The sequence below is a fragment of the Streptopelia decaocto genome, assembly GCF_964273445.1.
Source record: "Streptopelia decaocto genome assembly, chromosome: 2".
Taxonomy (NCBI): Eukaryota; Metazoa; Chordata; class Aves; order Columbiformes; family Columbidae; genus Streptopelia; species Streptopelia decaocto.
In genome coordinates, this window is record NC_138655.1 from 108,243,150 (window position 1) to 108,268,418 (window position 25,269).

The 25,269-nt window shown below is 39.4% G+C and overlaps 1 protein-coding gene across 2 annotated transcripts in view; it reads left to right on the top strand.

The window, feature by feature from the left end:
* Positions 1–25,269, top strand: part of PDE1C (phosphodiesterase 1C) — a 345,637-nt gene that overhangs the window by 276,228 nt on the left and 44,140 nt on the right. For both annotated transcript variants that reach the window (XM_082044788.1, XM_082044787.1), the window contains exons 14-17: positions 4,282–4,402; positions 6,024–6,199; positions 11,034–11,330; positions 14,320–14,394. In XM_082044788.1, coding sequence (XP_081900914.1) covers positions 4,282–4,402; positions 6,024–6,199; positions 11,034–11,330; positions 14,320–14,394 — 669 coding nt within the window. The remainder of the gene's footprint in view (positions 1–4,281; positions 4,403–6,023; positions 6,200–11,033; positions 11,331–14,319; positions 14,395–25,269) is intronic.

Below are 25,269 nucleotides of genomic sequence, written 5' to 3' on the forward strand. Positions count from 1 at the left end.
TCTGTTTAAAATTATTTTGTTGTTACTGTTAGGCAAGCCATTCTCTGAGGGACCCCATCCCAGATTTTTCTGGCTTAGGAAGTTTAGACAGTTCAGCCAAGAATCTGAACTTGAAAAGCCCAACGCAAGCCTGGCCTGGTTGCCAGACTTGTAGCATTTACTCCTCTGCAATGGTAACCCAGAAGAGTGGGAATGTGTGTAGAGCACAGTGCAATGGTGTGTTCTGCCAAGGTCTGGGTGGAGTGGAGCAGCAGCAAATTCAAAGTGCTGCATTCTCAGCTAAAACCCATGTTGAGGGCTCCTGGGTACACTACACCTACTGCTGTGCTGTGGGAGAAGATAACCTCTCTCTCTCTCTGGCTGGCATGGAGGGAAGCACATGTAGAGACTCCTCTTTCACATCCCTGCTAACAGCTTTCAGATGATGTCCCTCACTCTTTTCAGAGGGGTGGTGCTTCCCATAACATCCCTCTACGGAGGGACCTGTGTGTGCTTGGAAACAGTTTTCCTTGTCCTCCTCTTTTGTGCTCCTTTGCTCAGGAAGCCAGGAGAGCCAAGTAACTTCTGTACCAATGCCCCTTGTGTCAAGCCACTGCAAATGTAATGATGAATTAAACAATCACAAACACAGTTCCACCTTATGAAAGAGGCACTTGTCAGTAGGCAAAGGTGGCCTTATTTAGCCATACACTATTTGTCCTTTGATTTGATTTGTGCTGTTTAGTAATCCATTGACAGTAATAGGCTATTCTCTATAAATCTTGCCTTCTAACATTGTAAAATTTTCATTTCTCAGTCTGCTGCACATATTGGCAGTGTCTTTCTATAAAGTCTCTTTTGTTAAATCAAAACCTTTTATATATTCTGGCTATCTGCTGAAGTAAGGCTTTCAGAGTTATAGGCTAGATTCTCAGACAAATAAGCTGTTCCCATTCATTTATTTACCTGATTAATAGCCATAACAAATTGTTCCCTGGAATAGTAATTACTACATTTCTTTGCAAAAGTAAGTTTTTATTCAATCCAAATTGTGCTATTATCTGCAGCAAGCAGTTTCCACAGTTGAAAAACCTCTGTCCTTTGTGAAAGAAAATTGTGCTCTTGGTTCTGTCAGGGACAGAGCTTAGGAATCCTGTTGTGTTGCCTCAACTTGTTCATAGTTGTGGATTTGCTGCTCTGAGGTCACTGCAGATGCAACAACAGTGTGCAAGGATTTTCATTAACAAAAGATTCTCACAAATGCAGACTGAATGTTTTGCAGCACAGATGTTTTCCTTGGAAATGGAGCAATCTAACAACAAAACCTTATTCAAAAGAAAGAATGTCCCCCTCTCCTCTTGTTTCAGTTTGAGTAGAAATTGTTCAGCATTTAAAATGATAATTAAAACCCCTGAATGTCAAGTAATGAACCTGCATTTTAAAACCTATTAAAGTTAATAATCAATTTATCGTCCTTTTTCTTCTTCAGTAGAATGTGGTAAATATTTCTGTACCACAGTGAAGTATAGATATCAGGAGGGATTCATGTCCAAAAGTCACACTGCTCATCAGAGTGGGGGAGACAAACAAACTGCAAAGGAAACGGAGCCAAGACTTGTATTTCCCTACAAGAATATCAGGAGTTAAAGCTTCTCTGTCTGTCTCAGACTGTAGGAAGCTTGTTTGACTGGAGATCATCCTTTGTCATTGTCCTCTTTTGCAGCTGATAAATGTAGCAACATCATTTTATTTTTATCCTTTGGCTAGTAAGAAAGAAAATTACAGCTTCAGAAAACATTGGATGGAGGCTGATGAGTGCACGCTGATGATTTTTGTTTCTTTTTTCTGTTTGCTTTTGGTGGTGGCCTTTAGGGAAACTGTCCTTAGCCAGTGTTTGCTGTCATGATGTTCTCAGGTGGAATGAATGAACACTTGGCGCATGCCTGGAATCCACCCTCAGCATGCAGTGTTAATTGGTAAAATCATCTTAGTCACTGAGGTACAGAAATATTAATCATGCTCATTCTGCTGAAGAAGAAGAAGGAGGATAAAATGGTCATTAGCATTAATAGGTCTTAAAACCCAGGTTCATTATTTGATATTCAGAGTTTTTAATTAGCAAACTAAATCACCATATTTAAATCACAGTGTCTTTAGGTAAGAAGAGAGACAACATGGTGGGTGGGTGTCACTTGGGAATATGATGTAAGTTACATAATTATTAGTAAATCGTACATTTTGTTTCTACTATAGCAGATTATGTTTCCCAGCTTCATTATAATCCCCATTTTAGGGTAACATAGTTGAATAATTTATTCATGTTACAGGGAAAAGAGGACAAAAATGCCACTTATCAAAGAGAAGTTCTCCTAGGTCTTTGAGTTTGTTTACCAGTGGTCCCTCATGCTACCTCTGCATATCTTTGTTGATGAGATGCAGGATTTCTACCAGGGAAGAAGCCACTTAAAACTGGACCTTGTGGTCATGTGCAAATGTAGAGCATCTCAGGAAGCAGATCCCACCACCTCACTGCTGAAGTTAATGGCACAGTCATACGTCTGATATAAAAGATTTGCATGTCTTTGGGTTGTTAGAGGTGATGGAGCAAATGGCAGCGGTCTTATTTGCCAAGCAGAAGTGAAAAGGTGCAATGGCTTGAGTTTCTGTGGTCATTAAGGGGTAAAAAAATTTTTGAGTGAAAGGGAACAGAAGAGACATACAGACAGGCAGACACACACACACACATATGTAATTCAAGTTCTCATTATTCTCAAGATTCCTGTGGCACACGTAACACTGTTCTCAGTCACTACATTTTCCAGTGTTTTAAAAAAATGTATGAAGTTTGCTGGGATTATCTGGGTTGTGATCTAGAACACAATTTCCTTTTGTGGCTTTATACTGCATACATTTCCGATTAACTCTCTGGGAGGAATGCAGTTCTTTTTCCCCTAAATTTGAATAGATAAGACTGTCTCAGTGTTATGGTTTCAGATGTTCAGATAAGTGCATATTTTCTCCAGATTTACAGAATGTTAGTATGAAATTCCGAGAACTTGCAAGTAAGATTTCTAATTTGGCTAGGCATGAAAACACACTTAATTATCCATCCTTTTAGAAATTTAACAAAAATCAGGGGAGGGAACTGGAACTAGAAGGATGCTCAGCTGCTTTGCACTCAAAACGTGGATCAAAGCATCTGTGAATTCAGGTGCCTGGCCCATGTGGTCTCTTATCCTTTTATCATTCTGTTATCACCTACAATCACCAGAGTTTGTCATAGAAACATATCACAACCCAGTCAGAGAAATGATAATACAGGATGTTTCAAAAAGGTGGACCTAATTTCAAAGCAGAATGTCTTGTGAACTGGGTTGATCTTTTTGAAACACCCTATATTATGAATGTATAATTAGTAGTTGATGATTAACAAATTTTTAAAAATTCTAACAGTAGGGAAAGACCTGAATCCAGATGTGCCTTAGGAGGGATTAAAGACATCATTGTTTTCTTGACTCCCTGCAGCACTCAGAAATTTGAACATATGAAATAGCCCTTGCCCCGGGTGCGAATTTAGGGGAAGGTGTAAGGTACTGTAAGCTCCTCATTCTCACATATTTTCCATGCAACTTGAATTTTCATTCATCTCATGAGCTTAGGGCCACAGGGCCATTCAGTCTGCCCTTCCCAATATTCAGATCAGAGCCATATTCATCTCTGCCAAACTACTGAAGCAGAAATTATTTGGCCCTTCATATTTTTCCTTTCCTTATATTAAAAAAATGTGGGGAAAAGCATCTAAATCTGTTTTATTATCAACAAGAACAGGCTGGCTAAGCACTGAGGAGAGAATATTCACAGCAATCCACTGATATGTAGTAAAGGCAGTTTGCATGTAACTCCACACCAGCAAAGCTTACCAGTGTTATTACTGTTACATTAATTTTCTACTTTTAGGGAGTTCATATTTGAAACTGGGTTTTATCCAAATCTGCTGGGAATTTGCCTTAAATATCACTCTCCTCATATAAAACAAGTTCTGGTGCATCTGTTTATGTTCTGATTTGCCAGAGTTTCTTTCCAGTGTTTAAGAGGCACCTTTTGTTGCATGCTGTATCCAGACTCTTGGGTCAGGGATTAATGTATAACTCTGTTTTCCTTTTCTAGTATTTGCCTATCCCTCTTTTAAGGTATAATTTTTCTATTCTGTCTTTTACAGTGTGGTTTCCTGCAATCACTGAAGCAGTGACTCCACATAAATCCTCCTCTTGCCTACTTGACTCTGCTTGTGTTTCTGCTCAGGTTTCATTGATTTCATCGTGGAACCCACTTTTACTGTGCTGACTGACATGACGGAGAAGATTGTGACTCCACTCATCGATGAAGCTTCCCGCTCTGGCATGTCTGGGTTCAGACGTTCCAGGTGAATAACCATGTGCCCTTCTCCTTCGCTCTGCATGTGCTGCCATTGCTCCCAACTCCCCCAGTTTCCCTGCAACAGTGTATGTCTTCCATGGGGCTTAAAGCCACATAGACAGTGACGAGGCTGGTGAGGGACCTGGAGCACAAGCCTTATGATGAGAGGCAGAGGGAACTGGGGTTGTTTAGCCTGGAGAAAAGGAGGCTGAGGGGAGACTTTATTGCTGTCTACAGCTACCTGAAAGGAGGTTGTAGCATGGAGAGTGTTGGTCTCTTCTCACAAGTAGCAAGTGGTAGGACAAGAGGAAATGGCCTCAAGTTGCGGCAGGGAATGTTCAGATTGGATATTATGAAAAAATTCTTCATAGAAAGGGCTGTGAAGCAGTGGAACAGGCTTCCCAGGGAAGTGGTGGAGTCACCATCCATGGAGATGTTTAAAATGCATATAGATGAGGCTCTTAAGGACATGGTTTAGTGCTAGATTTAGGTTATGGTTTGGCTTGATGATCTTAATGGTCTTTTCCAACCAAAATGATTCTATGATTCTATGTCCACATTGCTGACACTGCAGCTCACCTTGTGATGTGACTTTGTTGCAGGGAAACTCCAGTCTAGGGGGAAGAGGCAATGAGGGAGGCTGGCATGAACCTGAGCTGTGCCTCCAAAAGCACAAATGGTTGTAGCCATGCGATCAGGTGAACTTTAGTGCTCTCTTAGTGGCTCATATCAAAGAGAAGGTAGAGAGAGTCATTGAGAGGCACTCATTTCCTCATGTCTAGAAGCATAAATAGGTTTGAAATATGATACAGAAGAATACTGGAAAGTATAAGCAGACTTTAGTGACAATATTTAGGGTTACGCAAAGATGTGAAGTACCTGGAGTTGGGCTGTAAGGAGTCTTGGCACATTCAACCTGCTCTGCTGTTGTAGAGAAACTACTCTTTTAGTAGTTTCATGGACAGGGCATGTCTTGGGATTCAAATGCCATGTGCATGTGTGCCATGTCCTAGAACAGGGTTACCAAGTCAGGATTCTGTCTCTCAGGTGACTTCTTTACTCGGGCTGTTATCTTTCTACTTCAGTTTTCTTGCCGCCTTTATTAAAATGTGCACAATGAAGTGTTCATCCTTGAAAGATAACTGTAGAGTCTGTAACTGAATGCCTGATTTCAGCCTCAGTTGTGCTCACCATGCCCTGAACAGAAATTGAAGTCCTGTCCTGTGCCTAATGGCTCCCATTGGTGAATTTTAGGAGGCTGCTCCTTTGACATATTTGGTTTGTACAATTGTTTGGCTTCCCAATGAATATTTAGGGAGTGAAGATGTGCAACAAAGGTTATGGTAACACTTTGAGTGATTCTGTTTCTTAGGGACTATGGATACAAAAAAATAATCAGGGAAAACCTGCCTTTTATTTCTAATACTGTCTCAAGTTGTGCAGTTTGCTTTAACATTGGTTGCCCTGGGTGGGAACGTAGGTTGAGGGATTCAAGCTTAGTTTTTGTTTGTTTTTTTTTCTGGTTGACTCTGTTAAGTCATCTGGACTTACAGTCATTATTTCTTCTTAACTTCATTTGGGTGTATGGCATGCTGATTTTTTCTGTGTTTTGTGATCTTGTGCCCCAGTCTGAATAGCATTAGTCCCTCTGAAGTTAAAAGATCAAGTGTCAAGAGCACTGGGTCCGAAGGAAGTGCCTCACTCAATTGCTCCATACTCACTGTGGACTTCAAATGTTTTAAAGCCACCTGGACTGAGGTGGTGCAGCAGAACCGGGAAAAATGGAAAGCACAAGCCACCAAAGGTAACCCCCAGGTTTCTCAGTGAAAGAATAAAAATTCTTTTGACTTGTTCTTCAAGCTCTTCTTCAATCAAATTGTTCTCCAAATAAGGACTGTTAGTTTGAAAGAATCTGCTTTTCAAGGTCAACAACCTACACTGAGTTGTGACTCATCTGTGCCTTATGCTCTTCTAATGTGGTGTAAGTGTACATAATGAAGAGGATGTGGACAATGGGAGGAAAAACAAAATCGTAAGGGACGTCATGAGTCAGACTCAGGGTGGGTGCAAAAATAGCTGGGACAGCATTTGTAGAGATAGGTTATCGGTTGTTCACTGTTAAGATTGAAAGAAGTATGGATGATAGTTCAGGGGAAAAGGACAGGATATTCTGGATTTACAGCTGTTTTCGTATTTCTAGTGGTAACTTGGATAATGAATTGGGAACTGTGCTGCAAATGCTCATGATGTCATCAGTCTGTGAGGGACTGCAAATATTTCAGAAGAATCTGAAGGCCGTGTTGGTTGCAAGTTGACCAGCGTTCAGTATTGTCATGCTATTGAAAAGACAAGATAAAACAAAGCAAAACAAACAACCCCAAAACCAAACAAACAAAAACCCAAACCAAACAAACTCAAACAAACAAACAAAACCCAACCAGACTTTGCTTCTATGACCCCTCTGGCATTCTTTGTGTCTTTCCAGCAGTAACCAGGCCGCTACAGCAGTTCTGTGCCCAGTTTTGGCCACTGCAGTTAAGAAAACATATGAACCAGTTGCAGAAAATACAGAGTACAGCAATGCAAATGATGCTAACTGTTGTTTACAGCTGAAAGCAGTTTTCTGAAGACTACTACAGCTGCAAAATAAGGAAACAATATTTTTTTATTCAAATACTCTGTGCTGTTAAGAGGAAAAAAAAAAACCTGGCAGGTGATTATGAACTGATAATAAGTTAGGCATTGGCAAATCTTTGTTGTTGGAGATCTTTCAGAACTAATGGGAGCCATTTGTTGAGAACAACTTGGGTATAACTGCCCCTGGCCTACAGGGGCTGGATGATTGCCCAAGGTCTCCCTGAGACGTTGGATGATTTAGACCAGCTTTGAAACAAAAAATGGAGGAATGTATCACTGTTGTTTTTTTTTTGTTTTTTTTTTTTTTTAAATTTTGTGAAACTGTTTGTGATACTATTTCTTCTTCGGGCTGAATGCTTGTTACTCAAAGCCTTATTTAATGGAGATTTTGTGTTTCATGTAAATGGAAAGAGTTTGATTTTAATGTATTATGTGGCCTTGGCTTCAGGGCTGATGGAAGATTTGGTGTAGTTCTCCTGTTTGCCAGAGCAGATTGTTCCTCTCCAACTGAAAGGCCTCTCTAAAGGTGCAGGAAAGCACCAATTATTATTCAAATTAAATTTTCCTTTGTGATTAAAACTTGCCATTCAGGAAAATACTTTCTAGGCATTCAATGAAAATGAAAACAAAAACATAATTCAATATCTGCTTATTTGCCAAGGGCATTTTTTAGCCTTTTTTTTTTTTTTAAATAATTGGTTATTTACTATTTCATGGTTCTTTGTGGACCAAACAAATTAAAGCTAACCAAACAGGCAAGGCATTTAACATGTTCAGTGTCCCACAGTACAGGAGTGTTGAGTGAATGAAGCCAATACAGTAAACTAGTTTTCAGGATTTCATTTCAATGTGTACCATACATATTTGCTTGTCTACTAAGGATCTACTAGGTAAAAATCCTATATGCAAGAGAGACCTGTAGGGAAATAAAATCTATCATACAGAAGTATAGAGTAGGCTTTGTACCCACTTGCAGTGACTGCTTTGCATAAAGATTTTTTTCTAAATGTGCACATGTAAATGTCAAGTTATGATTTAACCGGATGTGCGGACATTGCTTAACTAATGCTGCTACTGGTAATATATATCGATGCAGTATTTCTTATCCATTTTTTACAGAGCATCCCAAGGATAACAGTTTTTTTTATTAATACTTTAGCTGGAGAGGAAGATGTTTTACTTTTGATTGCCTCATACAAAAATCCTTCTAGCAGATCCTGAGGGTAGTCTGTGGCAGAATTAGTTGATCACTTGAAAGCGAGAGCTTACCAGTCTGCATTATTAGACATGGGAGCCCTTGAGTCGATCATTTTATCTTTGCCTTTCTGACAATCTTTAGCCCAGAATTGTTCATTTACCTTATGATTTTGCCAGATTTCATTGCCAATAACTTCGATCAGGGCCCTGCTTTGTGGGTCAAAGATTCAGAAAGCAATCTCAGCTTCTGCTCATCTAAATTCTTTGACTTATCACATAATTTCTGTGTTTCTGGGTGCATTTAGCAATACAAGCATGCGTATTTTTTTATCCTGAAAGTTTTATACAAATGTATGGTTCACCATACCCTTGTATGGGCTGGGGACTAAGGATTTGGACTGCAGAGCCCCTACATGAAAACCTTTGCTCAGCTGCTGTCTTGCTCCTGACTTGCAGCAAGTCCCTGTAGCCCCTCCATCTGCCATGCCTGTCTTTGCCATATGCAGCAGGGCCTGCCGCACAGCAGGAGTTTAAATTGCTGACCCCCATCAAACTGGTGTCTTGCAATGCATCAAGATGCTCTACCAATAAACATGAGAATTATTAAGAGAAGACAGATAAAGCGTTAAACTGTTCATTGAGAACAAATAGCAACTGGGGATCAAAAGGGAAGGAAACCCGTTTATTTATTATTGTTGCTACTACTATTATTATTATTAAATTATTTGTAGAATACTGTATTCCCTTTGGTAATGGCATTGTCCCTAAAAGCATCAGTGAGCTGTTTTTATCCTCCATGTGGTATTTATAGAAAATTTCTTGGAGTGTGTGGGCAAAGTAAGTGGATTTTCTGCTGCTCTCCTTTCGCTTAAAGGATCATCATTAAATAGCTGCAAATTAAAAAACTGAATAAACAAACACCCTGATGTGCAGAGCACCACTTAGATAAAGTATTTTTGTCAGTAATTTTGACAAGAGGCTCTCGTCCAATGGTGCTGTAGCAAGCCCCAGTCTACTGAGCTGAATTTCTCCCCTGTGGTTCAGGTGCAAAATGCAGCATTTTTTTTTCAGATCCCCAAATGAGAGAAATTCTTCTGTACTCCATGAGACTTCAGGGAAATTATCAACATGCATAGCTGAGCTATCTTTGGAAGTGACCATAGATTTCAGGAATGATTAATAAAGTGAGAGAAGCTCATATCTAATTTAATTATATTTTCATGTGAGCCATAATTCATTAATTTAAAAATTAATTAACTTTAGTTAGCTGCTGGCAAGGAAATACAGATTGGCATTTCTTATAAAGACAACTTTCCCCCTTTCTCTCTTGTATCTCATTGGTACATTTTTCTCAAAATTGGCTCTGATTCATTCATAAGAAGTATGCAACAAGACACTTAGAAATTATTTTATAATTTTTACTCACTGGCCAAGACTTTGCTCCTGTAAGGAACAAAACATCTCTATAGATGTCAAGAATACTTCCATAGGACTGGGATAGACTTTGTTAATTGTTTTGTAGGATCTGCTCATCAGCTTACACAATCTATCAGAAAACAGAACATACATCTGTGATTCCTACCACAACTAAAGTGCAGTTGTTCGGCCGTGATGGGGTAATGAGTGGGCTGGGATATTGCTGACCCAGAAGTCTTGAATACGGACATAGGCTGGTCACATCTGAATGCTCGGACTCAGTGTGGATGTAGATATTCTCTGAAGCTGCATAAACTGACAGGTTCCAAATTGAGAGTGTGCTAAGCTACTCAGCTGCCTTTCAGATTGGTTATTTCTTGAGCATGGAAAAGGAGGAAGAAATTATGGACTCTCTGCCCAGAGTCTGTGCACACCCAACCGTGTTTACGAGCTCCAGGGCTGTGCTGAGGGACTGTGGTTGTGTCTTGCTTTCCAGAGTGACACAGGAAGCCACTCAGAGCCTTTGCAGCTGAGTCTGTGGGGCTGTGCTGTACCCGACCTGGGCTAGAAATGTCATGGTCTCAACAGCTGGAGCCAAAGTAATTTGCAACCTGTGTTGTAAGCATGTGTTGCATCAGGACCTAAGGTTTTGATAAGAACTAGAGCAGTATCTTGAATGGGGGAAGTCGGCTTTTCTGTGATTTTTTTTTTTTTCCTGAATTGACAGTATTTTGAGATCCCGCTGTTATTCAACACTCTTGAAATTATACCTTTGTGTACTTGCGATCGACTCTAAGACTTTTTTGGGATGAAACAACTACTAATAGCAATATATTAGTCTTGCAAGAAAGGACAGAGCCACAAAGAAAGGATAACGGTATGTGGAAGGGAAGAGATTAGGAAGCTGGCATTGGAAGTAACCTGGAACAAGAGGGAAAAATAGTAGATGTCAAAGAACCAAAACTTTTTATGTGCCTAGAGTTGCATGGTACGGTATAAGATAAACTGAATGACTGCTTGTTGTGTGTTGAAAATGAAAGTAACTTTGGCAATCCTGGAGCCTTCAATAGCTAATATCTCTTTTAAATTTACCTTTTAAGAATTTTGAGGAACCTCATTTTCAAAGGTGAAGCTTACATGGTAAAAAATGACATACACATAATATACATTTAGGCCAATAGGGGGTGTGTTTTTCAGAATATTTTCTAAAATGTTCTCCTGTGCTCCTTTTCCCTTAGCAAGTCAATTCCTACATTTATTTAAGTAAAGTTGTGTGCATGTAAAAAGCCGAAGTAGATCTAGATATGTGAGTTGTATAATTCATGTCAAACGGACTGATAATCATGATTTCTTTCCTTGTTTTGCTTCACTCTTTGCTGAGGGTGCAGAAGAAAAAGCTAAGAAAGAAGCAGAGGAAAATGCTCATCAGGGAACAGATGAAAAGAAAACAGATGAAAAGGATGAGAAGAAGCCAGCTGAAGATGCCACAGCAGCAAAGACAGAGAACCACAAAGAACCAAATTCTGTGGAAAATAAAAGTGCAGATTCTAATAAGAATCATATAAATGGGACTCGACAAACCGGGGTGAACAAACACGAAACCTCTCAAGGGAAAAACGCAGCTAGGACAGATATGGGAATGGACTCTCATCACCCAGTGGAAGAGAAACAACATGTGCAGAATGGTGAGTTCGCTTCTTCCACTGAAATGTAAACTCAGCCCTAAAATGAGTATCTCACCAAAGTGATGGGGGAACCTCATGTCCTGGACCCAGAGCCTCTTCATGGACATTGTCATAGACACCTGCATATGCGAATCAGAAACTGTAAATTAACTCCCCCAAAAGGTGGAAAATGTTTAAAAATTGCATTAAACATTAAAAAAATATATAAGACCCATGAGAACAGATCAGTTGTCTCTTGGCCATTTCACTGTACTTTGCCCCCCAGGTCCTGCTCCCTGAAGAATAATCAAAAAATGGCAATGCAGCCACATGTGACTTGTCAAAAACTTGGCTAGTATCAGCCAGTCCAAAACTAGCAAAAAACTCAGACTTGGAAGCATCCTCTTCGCAAAACCAGAGTGAGCACACAGGCTTTGAAAGTCCCAGGCTCATGCAGTGAGTTTCGATGACAGCAGAGGCAGAAATTCTGTTTAAAAAATTCCTGATATGATTCTCACATCTTTCACTTGGCTGCTGGCTGTTCCCCATGATCCCTTCATCATTAACGTTTTTTTTTTTTAGATTGGAAGGACTATGGGCATCCAAGCTGTCATGCTCTGTTACATGTGGGATTTGTCTTCAGATAACGTTACGTGGGTGAATAGGAATGGGCCCCACAAGGATACAAAAAGGATGGGAACATATGGAATCCCAGTTAGGCTGCAGCAGACTTTTCTGAAATCTTTTGTTTTATGTAGTTCTAACAATACAGGGGTTAAGTGTACTATAGTGATTTTGACAGAACCTTTTTCTGCAATATTGCTCTGCTGAACGTGTCAGAAATGCTTTGAAATGAATTATAATGATTTCTGAAAATTAGTGTCTTCCTTAGGAGCAGAAATTCTGCTCCTTAATTTATGGGAAAAGGCCTTTATGAGATACATTCACTGCAGAGTCTTTGGAGACTGATGAAATCTTAACATTTATATATCTGGGTTCACCACAGCTTTCTTTACACCTATATGTTAATATCTCATTGTAAAGTATTTGCCCTATTATTGCTCTGCCTTTGTAATCTCTTTCAAAAAGATCATTATGATCATGATTCTGCTCTGCTGCTGGAAGTATGGCAGGGTAGATATTACAATACTCAAAAGTCCCCTATATATAATAAGTTATATTCAGTGGAAGTTCAGAAATTGCGTTGTCATCTGAGTTTAAAGTCTCTCTCAGTCACTCACTGCCCGTGTGCTTTCTCAGAGACATCCAACTGTGGAATAATGTATGTGTGGATGTTCGTGATCTTTTCCTGCACACTTAGGGTCAAGCAACTTCTTTATGCAATGATCAAATAAAGCATTATTAGCTCATCAATACCATCAGCTGTCTCATGGTGGATGAAATGTAAGAAGACTTTTATGCTTTGCTATATACATTTTAATTTCATTTCCTGAAGACAGTGTCCTGTTAGAGGCCACCTTCATCAAGCAGATAGCTCGTCCCTGCTTGGAGCTGCTCATACCTCTGTTTGAGGAGCCCAGGTCAGTGGCAGCTCCAGCTGAGGAGGTCACTGCTTGTCCTGTATCATCTTGCTTTCATTTTTCTCTCACCCACGCAGTGAGCTTAGGAAGAAAAACACGACAAGTTTTGGCTCTGAATAAGAACCGAAGAGGACATATTTTTTTCCATTTTGTTAAATATTTTAAGATTTTAAAGCCACTCCTCTTCTATACTATGATGAAGCTTAATTGGAGAGAGAGATCGATCCTCTGTCCCCCAAGAGTAACAAATATTGCCATGGCTAGGGCACAGTGTGGAAGAGGGAGACCTTGCTTCTCTACAATTTATCTTTTTTCGAATGGTTCCAAAAATAAATATCCACTGGCCATGACTATTTTGAAAGCAGATCATATCCACTTTAACAAGTAATACCTATAATCTTGATCCAAAGGCTGGGAAGTAGTTATAGTAACAAAAATAGTAACAGAAATGGAATGTCACTTAAATGCAGCTGTGCAACATACCTCACATTTACAAAACTCTGAAATGAGGCTTTTGCAGCTTCTTGTGTTGAGGTGTGGGTCACAAGTTTGCTGCTACTCCTCAAGGGGGAAAGGACAAGCTGCCCGCTCCTGTCTGGGCAGCCTGCTGTTGCTTTTCTGGACATCTGCAGGAAGGACGGACACCTTCTTTGCCACTATTTAGACACCGCACTTGAAAAACCCCTCTTCCACTAGAGCTCTCCCTTTAAGTTATTTTGTATTTGATCTTGCATTTGGCATTCTTATTCAATGAAGGGATGATCTGGGAAGGTTTGATGTGCTCTGCTGTGTGACTAATAGACGACAGAAAATGAGGGTGACTTTGGTTAACCTTCCTTGCCTCATAAAATACACCCCGGCTCAAGTTGCCATTTTCATTCTGCATCAACCAGTGCTCTGCCAAAGGCCTTGCTGTCCTGGTGTGCTACAGAGATTCTAAAGCCAGTGATCAATGCTAGGATAATTCTTTGTTCCCTGATAACGTCATCAAGGCACCAACACAAATGAATCTGTGGATAAAGGACACTGGTAAGAGAAAGTAAGACAAAATTGTATAGTACTTTTGGATATATCTAAGGTGGTTCTTTAATGCAGAGACTTATGAAGTATTGCAGGGTCTTAGTCCTTTAAAAGCATGCATGTTTCAGAGTCCTGATTTTGAAATGATGATTGTGCTCAGGTTTTTGATGGCCTACATACAACCAGAGGGAGTATGAGTTTGCATGTGCATTTAAAAAGGTGTTAACAATTAGAATAGATTTTAAAGTAGATTGCAAAGCTTGATTTTCTGTAGGGGTTGGAGAAATTTTTTCTCGTGATTTATCCTATGAAAATGTGTTGGTCCAGTTCATTGTGCATTCAGACCTTTTCTCCTTAGGAACATCTCCTTTGGATGTTGCAAATTGATTGAGTTACAAGCATTAAAAAAGTGCAGTCTACTTATAGTATTTCTTACTGCTTCTTTCTAGGTGAATTAAAGGAAGAAAAAAAGTTGGACAAAAAAGATCAGTCTAGTGTGGGGAATGAATCAAAGCAAACAGATGGTAAGGACAACATTTTATTATGTTTTGTCACCCATTTTTATATGCGATCTATTGTTTCCTAAACATCTGCAGTTTATTCTAAAAAAAAGTATGGTAACGAGAAGCAGACTTAACAGAAACAGTCATTAGACTCAAAAAAAGACATTTCCTAGGGGAAAATCATCCCTTTCACATAATGCCTAGTACCACTTAGTTGTTCTGTTGGTAAGCCTTATCCATCAATTTTTGTGCAGCGCATGCAAGAAAAATCCTGGATTATTGGAGTTGCTTAATAGGAAATGCGGATTTGTGAGGTTCTATGCTTTGAATTTCTTTGGGCCATATTCTGCTCTCTGTTAGGACAGGCTGCATGGGAGGTGCAAAAAAAAGAGCTAAGTAAAAACCTGCACAATGTGTCCCTGTTTTTCGTGATCGCATTTTATGCTATGCCAATACAAACACAAAGCTTTCTCGACTGAATTGTCTGAGGGGAAATTTACCAAGTGCTGTTGAACCACAAGTGTGGAGAGTAAACAGGAATGAGCACAGCAGTATAGAGGTCCTATTAAAGATACTATAGAAAAGAGATGTTGCTGAAACTTTGTTGAACTGAAACAATCCCAAACCGTAGGATGGTTTCTTGGGCATCTGGAAATAATTTCAAATGAGTCTGAGCCTAGTGGAGAGGTCCACAGAAATTTTAGTAGCCTTAGGATAGTGGAAAAGCAGCTGTAAGGTCTGTGGCATGTTTACTCTTCCGTGCCTCCTCAGCTGTGTACCACAGGGCTCTGAGATTGTATCTGAACCCACCTTGCTCCAAAAGCAATTGCTAAAGTAGCAAAATAAACAGAAACAAATAGTAGAGCTAGCATTTTCTTTGTGTGTGTCTCAATGAAATCCACTGAAACACAGCTATTCCTAAATGTAAATAATACAGTACTTTGTTTTGATGGTCAAGAAAGACATTGTAAGACACTGTAAGTACTGCAGTTTAGAGTGATACCATGTTTTCTTTTATTGATTCCTTTTAAGAAATTACTTAAAATTCCCATTGCTCTAGCAAAGTGGTAACTAAGACGAAAATGCAATACCTCAACTAAAAAAGTAGAAAAAATAATCTGGAAGCATGTATTAATTTTAGACACATAAATATGTATTTTTTTAAAGAGGTCCCTTAGGAACAAATGTTTAGGAAAGTTCAGTTATTTTGTTAAGAGGTCATATTATTTACACAGTTAAGTGTCTGTCAGGAAAACAGTCTTGAACAAGTACCATTCACAACTCTTCCTGTGGTCATGCAGAAATTGAGCACAAATACTCAAATAACACGCAACTCTTCAGGTATTTGTGTACATGTGCAGTGCTGTATGTAACTATCAAGGCCTCAGAAGAACTAATGAGCAGAACGGCTACTCTCCCCACTGCAGTGGGTGATGGCTGAAACCCTGGCAGGACCAGGTAGACACAGAAACACTGGGACTTCTTTAGGAGGATTCAGGAGCATCAGCCCATCCAAAAGAGTAGATCCAGGAGTCCCTGACTTTGAGGACCAGGTTACATTTGAAGATCTGCACTCTCAAGGTCTTGGAAAGATTAGGGACATCTATTAAGTTGGACAGGAGGACCAAGTAGTTAATGTTTCATGATGACTTGAAGATTGAGGGTGTGAATTTTGTTCCTTGCTAGTCTTTGTGTGGTGTTAGTTATTGAATGTCTACTTGTTATCCTGTAAGAAAATGTTCTGCTTGTCCCCTAAGGGAAAAGACCAATACCATGGGACTAGTTGATTACAGTGAATAAACAACTGTAACCATGCAAGGACAATTTGTGGTCTGAATGTTTTTCATTCAGATGCTGTAGAGACAGATTATAGCTAACAATCTCATTGATAGAAATCAGGAGAAAATTTGTGAATGATGCAACTTAGAAAGGAAAGCACTAGAGTGGCGCTTGCTGTGACAAATGCAGTGCAACCTGTTCTGTCCATTACTCAATCCAGAGGAAATCTCCTCACCAGCCATTTGAGGGATGTGGAGAAAGGAACATTATCTGTGGATAATACATAGCTGTTTGCAGACTACTGAAATGTTTACCCGAACATATGCTTTTTCACATGCTGGAAAAAAAAGATTAAGTGGGGGAGTTAGATTGAGGTTACAGCTATAATGCACTCACCACTTGTAGTTTGCTGCTGGGTGAAACTCACCATGGGCTTTTGGCAGGGTCAAGGGTACTCGTGTTTTAGAGCCTCTGTTCAGTACATAGCTGAGGTGTGTTTGCATTAAACAGGTTCCCATTTGTGCAGATTTACCATGAGGGCTTCAACTTTCTCACCACCACCCATTAGCATCAGCTTGAGCCTTGTACCCAGCTGAGGTCAGTCTGCTGCACTGTCCTACTGCACAGGCATCCTGCACCTGGAAAAGAAAGCTGCAGAGGATATGTTGCATAAATCATCAGAGGATCTGTGTCCAAGTTGATTTTTGAGCATGTAGAAATTAAGTTATTGTAATATCTTGTGATAGAAATACATACATACCAGTGTGTTTCAAAAAGGTGGACCCAGTTTCAGGTGGTAAGAGTTTCAGATTGGGTCAATCTTCTTGAAACACCCTGTTTTTCTAGTACATTTGTCCTTCTGCTACATAGGGAACCAAGTGGTCAGGGACACATAGAATAACGATTCCATGTGGACAGGAGAAGACATTGAAGCTGCATGTCTACACTGTAGTCACAGGTGTGAAATGTAGCTTCTGGCTAAGAGTTACCTTGAAGCTACACAAAAACAGTTAAGTGGGCATGCCTCCAGAACATCCAGCATCTAGCCAGAGCTCATACGATTGAGTCAATCCATACCAAAGCCAAAACCACCTACTTTAAAGCTAGCTTGAGGATGCCTATGTAAGCTGCAGCATGCCTTAGATTTCAGTCTTAACTGCTTTAAAAACCTGTGGACATCTCTTGAATGTAGGCTGTTTTCCTTCTCATATTAATCTAGTCTTCATATTATTGTCTTTTTTTTTTTTTCTATGGGAGGTACTGCTTGTTATTCAGTACTGCTCATTTTTTTGGTTCCAAGAAAAGAGATATGGGGCTGCCATTTCCCACATAAAGACACAGTCCTGTAAGACACATCATCAGCACAAGTTTTCATAAAATGTTTCCTGTGGGATAGAACATTATTAAACCATTTGGAAAATCTGATTTTCACATGTGAAATAATTGCTTTTCGACACTTTGAGTGGAAAATTGTAAGCAGTCACATGGAAATAGTTTTTATCTACATTCACAAACTTTATTTTTTGCAGCTGCTTTTTCTGCTCACAAAACTGACAACAAATGAGAATATTATTCTTCCCCATTTCAGACTAGATATAAAGAAGCAATTTTTTGCTCTGAGGGTGGTGAAACACTGGCACAGGTTGCCCAGAGAGGTGGTAAATGCCCCATCTCTGGAGACATTCCAGGTCAGGCTGGACAGGGCTCTGAGCAACCTGATCTAGTTGAAGATGTCCCTGCTCATTGCAGGGGGGTTGGACTAGATGACCTTTGAAGGTGACTTCCAACCCAAACTGTTCTGTGATTCTATGATCACCACTTTCACAGGTTACCTCTACCACTTCCTGATTTTTTTTCCTTCTGTGAAAAGATTCTGCAATGTTAATAAAAAGTTTTCAGTGCAACTCTCTGTTCTGGTGACCAAAACACAGTTTGTTCAAACACTCCTTGTCAGCTAGCAATTGCAGACAATTAAAAGGTTCCTTTTTTGTGTTTGTCTTGGGAATTTATTATTCTAGTAGTATCATGCACGTTTTCAGGTTATATAGCACAGAAATATGCAGGATACTTTGATTTTGAACAGCTAGTACAGAGAAAGCCTAATGTGCCCTGGGTATGTGTGATGAGCAGCAATGCTCCCACCTCGTGGTGAAATCATAACTCTGCATTTTGACAGGTCATAATTTCAATAATATAAATTATACATTCCTCTACACAGTGCAACGTAATAGAAGAGAATTGAATATAGTTAATATAGTTACTAGAATATAACATAATATAATACAGTATGTAGCCTTTTAAATAGGCTGTGTGAAGACTTCGTAACAGGCTTGCAAGAAATTGAGGTTTTAGCTATCTTTATTTTGATTTTGCTAAGCTATACTGTTGCTTAACGGTAGTTAAAAGCCTTTCCTGTATGTTCGATACATTGCCCATGCCAACATGTAAAGCTGCCTTTTGATCTTAATTTTTCTTAGCAATCATTCCTTGATCAGCAAGTAGAAAATTCCCTGATTAAAAAGTACAAGGACTTCTTTATTTTCTGTCCCAGTGGTCCCCAAAAATCAAGTGGCAGAGGAGCTATCACAGAATGTTTTTAACTGAGAATGCCTTTGGTATAGGAACATGGTGGTGTGAAGGAACTATGACGATGGCTCTATCGCAGACAGAGCTGAATTAACGAGATTCTTTCCAGCTTCATTTAAGGAGAATGCAGCTTTTTGCAAAGCTGTTCAATCATTTAAAAATGATCTGTCTTTGCAGCCTTTTGTGGAAACAGTTTTCATGTGTGTCGCTCTAGCCAAGACCACTACGTAGCCCTGAACGCTTAGGCAGACTGCTGACAAAACGCTGCTCATGTAATGTGAATAGTGCCGATGTTATTTTAAAAGAGGTTAATCAAGTATATAAATGAACAGCATTTGTCTATATCTTCTTGAGAGAGGTAAAAAGGTAAATTTCAGTTCACATAAATAATAGTGTCATTTCTATTTTTATTCCAAAAAATAGGCTGATTTCTCCATTATTGTTGGATGCAAAATGCCCATTTCATTTTGTAAGGCAAATACATTGGATTCCTTCTTGCTGCTTGGTAGTGTTCTTGATACTATACGTCACAATCCAGCAGCAGTGGCAAATTGTAATTAGTCTAAGACTACTTTGAAAGATGATTTCCTTCCTTTTCTTACTTCTTTTTATGGCCTGGTAGTTGAGTTACGTTAGAGGTTATTACCCCACGTTAGAAATTGGAAAGCGTTGTACTGGTACCTTCTGGAAAAGCTTGCCTGAAGGTATGAAGGCATTTTGCTATCCAAAAAAGGCATATTTCACCGCAACTTATCTCTGCTGAACAACTGCTTAGTAGTAGTGCAGTATAGGATAACTGGAGGGGGAAAACGCTTCTGTGCTTTTAAAAATCCTGTTTCTGCTCTTTTGAAAAAAACGAGTGTGTCTAATTTAGCAAGTGGCACCTGAGGCAAGCTGGAATTTACATAGAGAGATGTACTCTGAAGAAGGTTTTATGCAGTTTTAATATCAAATGGAAGATGAACATAATGTGATGTGATCTTTGAAGTTAAATGCAAAATACCATTGTCAGCATCCTGACCTCAGGAACATTACATCACAATGACATGCATGCTTGATGAGAATATGAGAAATACATAGAAAGATACCTTTTATAATTATGCAGATGATTTTGCAGCTTGTCAGTTTTTTGAGTTTGTGTGTAAGTCTTATGGAGCCTACCTGGTTTTTCTTCGAGACTTTCATGTATCTCTTTTTTAGCCTGCTTTCCATTGTGCAGGCCATGCCAGGTAATTAGAAAGTCCTTAGGATGCTTGATTGCTTTTTGCTTCTACTTTACATGAAGTCACAGATATATGTGACCAGTTTAAAAATTAAGAAAAGCATTCAGCTTGATTTCAGATTTAAGTGAACATTTGGAATATTCGTTCCAGATTCATGATGGAAAAAAAAAATCACTGCAGGTACTTAAGTAGGTTCTTTGAGTAGTTAACTTTATGAGGAATGTTTTTTCAGGTTACCTTTGGTCCTTTAAATATAGTTCTGCTCAGAGATAGCATACAGCTGCATTGCTCCTTGGGGGTAACGTACATGGTCCTAGAGGCATGGAGGAATGTATATCTTACACAGTACATTGCAGAAATTCCTCCTTGATTCGCACAAGTCAGGGAGTGGAGCTGTGACCTTTCTTCTGTTATACTCCTTCTTACACCACGTAAGATTATTTGCCTGTACAATGATGTATAGAAGTTCTCTTCTTCAGAAGAGGAGAGTCTTCCTTGCTCCCCAGCTGCACGAATTTATGTTCTGTCCAGTGACAGTGAGGCCTCTTTTTCCCCATGCAATGCTTAGTCCTGAAAGAGAAACAAGATCATGTCCAAAAGGAATGACTGAAGGGGAGGAAGAATATGAAATGGCTCCTCAAAAGCAGTCGGTCACCTTTAGCTTTCATCTTATCCCTTCCACATGAAACAGCTAGCTTCCAGTTTGAGCATACCAGCTATAGGTATCTTAACAGATCAGGACTCTGACCAGGTAGTTTAAGTAGAAGCATTACAAAGGAAGGAATCCAACATCCAACTGTGTGGGAATCCAGATATAAAGACTGCACTCAACAAACTGCCAGCTGGGTGCTTGGTGGGTACCTTCGATGCCCTTGGCGTTTTGTGCTAGACCTGCTGCCTGGTCATGCCCTGGGGGCAGAGGCAAAAGGACATCGGTCCCCTTGGGCTGCCCAGTCTGCAGTTCTGTACCGTTCAATCCACAAAAGCTGGACAAAGAGAAGAGACAGTCAATTTACAGCTTAGTTTTCTGAAACTCATACCTTAGTAGTAATCTTTACTACTTATTACCATTCATTGGTCCATTGCTCAGCAATTCATTCTTCTGTCTGCTTTTAAACTGCTGCTTTGCTATTCTTAATATAAAAACTTGGAACCTGGAGGCAATAAAACATGTAGAAGAAGAAAACCAGCAAGTGATATTATTTGAAAAGTGCTATTTAGAATCGGGCAAAAGTATTAAGGAAATTAAGAAATTCGAAATGATTGTAGAAAACTGAAGAGGCACTGAAAAAAATCCAAATGAAAATTTTTGCTTTGAATTGATGTTTCATTTTTAGCCAGCTTTAACTAAAAGGTAAAAATGAAAGTTTTGTTTGAGTTAAGTGGAAAGTTGAGCTGATCTTTCATTTCTTCTCCAACTCCCTCCCACCAAAAAGACCCCAGTCCCCAGTAATTGTTTTTGTCATGCAAGAGAGAAAACAACATCTGACCCAGAGCTAAGCATTGTCCTAATTTTTCAGTTTAGTCACTCAATCAAAGAACCTATTATTTGCCCAGTGCTAATTACAAAATTCTGATTCATGTATTTGGCTGAAAACTTTGTTAGCTTTGATTGTTCTTTTGCCTGTGGCAGCCCATCCCTCTTGTTCCTTGAAACGCACTGGAGTTTTCATTTCCATCCACAGTGGAACAGCTCATTATGAAAACCATGATCGAGCTTTTACGTCAAACATGTTCAGACCTTTGAATTATGTGTGATTATCAAATATGGAATAAACTTTCACTGTAGGTTGCTTTGCATAATAAGTGTCCAATTCTTTTATACATGCTTTACTCAGGAAACTCAAAAGTTATTTGGTGTAACCAAAATTTTGCCAATGTATTCATTGTGTTTTTCTCTACTGTTACCTATTTCCATAATGTAGTGGTAAGCAAACAACATATATTAAAACAAAGCTAATATCTTTCTTCCATCACTGATGTGATCTCAGGTCAAGTGTAATGCAAGTTGCCAAGCAAACATAAAACAACATCAATGTGAACAGGACTAGAAATTGACATCATGAAAGATTTAGGGATAATTATGTGCCAAAACTCAAAAATCAGAACACCTTCTATGCTAATTTCATTTATCCTCCTAGCAAAATGAATGTTAAGCACCTGGGTCATCTCCTAGATTAGAATGGTGATGGTTAAATTCAGTTACAAAACAAGTATTCAAAATTCTTTTCCAACAGCATTTATTCCTGTTTTCCCTTGCTTTAAACAGGATGCAGGCACTTTGGACTAACATTCTGTTTTCTTTGGAAAAAATAATCACTCTGAAATTTCTCATCCATTAAAAAGACAACGGAGATGAATTAACTTGCAACACCTATTTCTTCTTTATTTCACTGATCTTCTGAACTTTGTTTCTTAGGCTTCTTTTATCTCTGGTGCAATGGAAACAATTTCTTTGAAAAGGCTTTCCAAATGGCTTCAACAGGAGACAGGATCATCCAGTGCTGAGAACTGAGCACCGAGATTTTTGACATCTTCATTTTGTTCTGAGCACTAGGAGTAGCTTTAACAGTGCTTTTTAGATAGGGACGTGTATGACTGAGCACACTTTAGCACTCAGGGGAGACAAGAAATACCCTGGCTTTTGGGCATAAGCTTAGAAAATTAAGGGGTCAATCCTGCAAGATGCTGAGTGAGTCCACAAAAGAAATTAAAAGTGGCAAATTGAATGATCTGCCCCACTAGCTGCAAATACTTCTGTCATTTGTAGTAGGAAGGATAACTACTTTTTGGATTATGGGATATCTGTGACACGTTTATGCAGACTATTATTTCCCCTCGTTGTGCACTACATCATTAGTAATAGTTTTATGATATCAGTTGCCATACAACAGTTTGTCATTTCTGTTGTGTTTTCATCCAGTGTCTGGATGGAGTAGGGTGCTGGGGGAGAACAGAGTTTCACATAGTCTCATGCTGAAAAGCCAGGGCTCTGAATAAGTGAGTGTAGAGCCTACTTTAAAACATCAAGTCAGCTTTCCTGTGAACACGTGAACAACCATGTGGGTCGGAACGAAAGTCCCTCAGCTCTCCATCACCTCCCTGACAGCATTTCATTGCAGAGTTCTTAATGAACAAAGAACAAAACCAGAGCAATGCCTCCCCCCTACACCCTTCTGTCTTACAGACAGCCAAGGCAGGGGTCAAATCTCTGACTTGAATAGCCTCTGATGGATTTTTCTTCCATTGCTTTGCCTAGTTATCTTTAGAGGTTTGGTACTGTTTTGTGTGCTGGGCACTCAGGCAACACAATTCAGAAGTTACTTAGGCATTATGTGAAAAATCTTATCTTTTTATGGCTTTCAAATTTACTGCTTGATAGTTTTATTTGATAACCCCCTTCTTGGACTATGAGAATCAACGAGTGATTGTTCCCTATTCACATTCTTAGCACCACTCGTAACTCCATTTACCCTTTATTTGATTATCCCTGCAACTCTCCCTTTTCAGGCTAAAGAGCAATAGTGTGCAGAAATTTTATGTATTCAGCTTTCCTTCACATGCAACCCTTTTGATATCTGGTGTTTTCGTTAGCACATCTGTGTTACACACATTGTTATTGGGATGTGATGAGAGATTCCGATTTTAATAGTAGTGAGAAAACCTGTAGGATTCACTTCCCCTCCCCTAAATTTTCAAGAATAAAGTATACAAATTACAAAAAATGTTCATTTTAATATAATTGTATGCTGATTTTTTTAATTGATATATTTATGATGTTATATCATAAAAGCATGAAAAGGCATCACCATAAGGAACTTAATAAGGGATGTACTGAATGAACATGGTTAACTGCGGCTCTCTTTTTTGCTTTTTCTGTGCTTTAAAACTCTAACTCAAAAATATCTTGGGCTAGTATTACCTCAAGGGCAATGTTAGTTGGTGGTACAGTGGAGTTCTCCCATCCTATATGAGTCCTTATGCAGAATGCTAAGATGATGAGATTTGTTCATGCTAAGCACTACTTTTTCACAAGTGAACTGCAAGGTTACCACGATGAAGGAAGAAAATCCAAGTGTGTAATCTTGGATAACTGTGGTTTCATCTTGCACTTCATTCATGATTAAGTGTGGTTTTAATACTGAAGGAGTTTATATTTAAGCAGAGACAACAGGGACCATGCAGTAACCTCACAAGTGCTTTCATCGACTGGGACTACCAAGCAAGCTAAGTAGTTTGTGGAAAAACCCCTGCCCATGAAATCCTTATTCCACATCACACTGTCCTGCAGTCTGCATTCAACGTTTATTTTTCAGGATAAAAGAATAGCAGAGTTTTCTTTCAAATGCAATATTAAAACTGTGGAGCTCAATCTTGTCCTGACAGCCTGGCCCAGCACTGGAGGCTATGGGGAGGTATCCCGAGCCTTTTCTGGGCTGCGCTGTGATTTTGGCGGCTGGGCGGGAAGGGATGGAGGGAACAGGCAGACATTTGGCTGCGAAGTGGTGCTGGGAGAGGCCAGATCTCCACTTCCAGCTGGTACAACCAGCATCATGCCTGTGATTTACGCTCCGTCAGGAACATGAGTCATTACAGAACAGGTGTAGTTCTTGAGTCAATTTAAAATCTCACCTCAGTCTAAGTGCTTCTGGGGGTCTATTCCTGTTCTCCAACTGAGTAGCAGATTGTGAAAGTTTGCATTAGACAGCCAACTGTTAAAACGGGTAGTTCTTTTAAGGCCTTGGACTCCAAGGCATTTGTTTTATCACAAAAAGAGAGGCAAATGTGTGAGATTAATCACCAATTGTGCAAAACTGACAACCAGCTTCCTTGCTGTATGGATACAGTCATTCACTGAGTAATTCTGTGTGAGGGAAAAGACAAAACACAGTTTGTTTTCACTTCAGGAAGTCAGACTGCATAGTAACATAGTAAATATATACATTCATAGTCCAGTGAGCACAAGTTAAAAATGCCTTAGTATAAACTACAAGCTGATAGCAGAAGTGGACTGAATAATCTCCTTGCAGTGTGTGCAGGTATCACCTGAAGATCTGTAGAAGTCACTGGTATTTGCATTAGTGATCAAGGAGAGGGCCAGTACTCAACCTTGGCAAACAATATAAACTCGTCAGCGACACTGAAGGACTGAGATGTGCATTCAGATGAGGCTGTTTTAGATAATGAAATCTTAAAGTCTTCCTGTGTACCAAGTGCTGCATATTCATTCTTTTTCCTCTTTCAATTACCTCTGCTGATACGTACTAATATTTGCACTAGATCTATTGTGCTGAAATGAGAAAGAGGC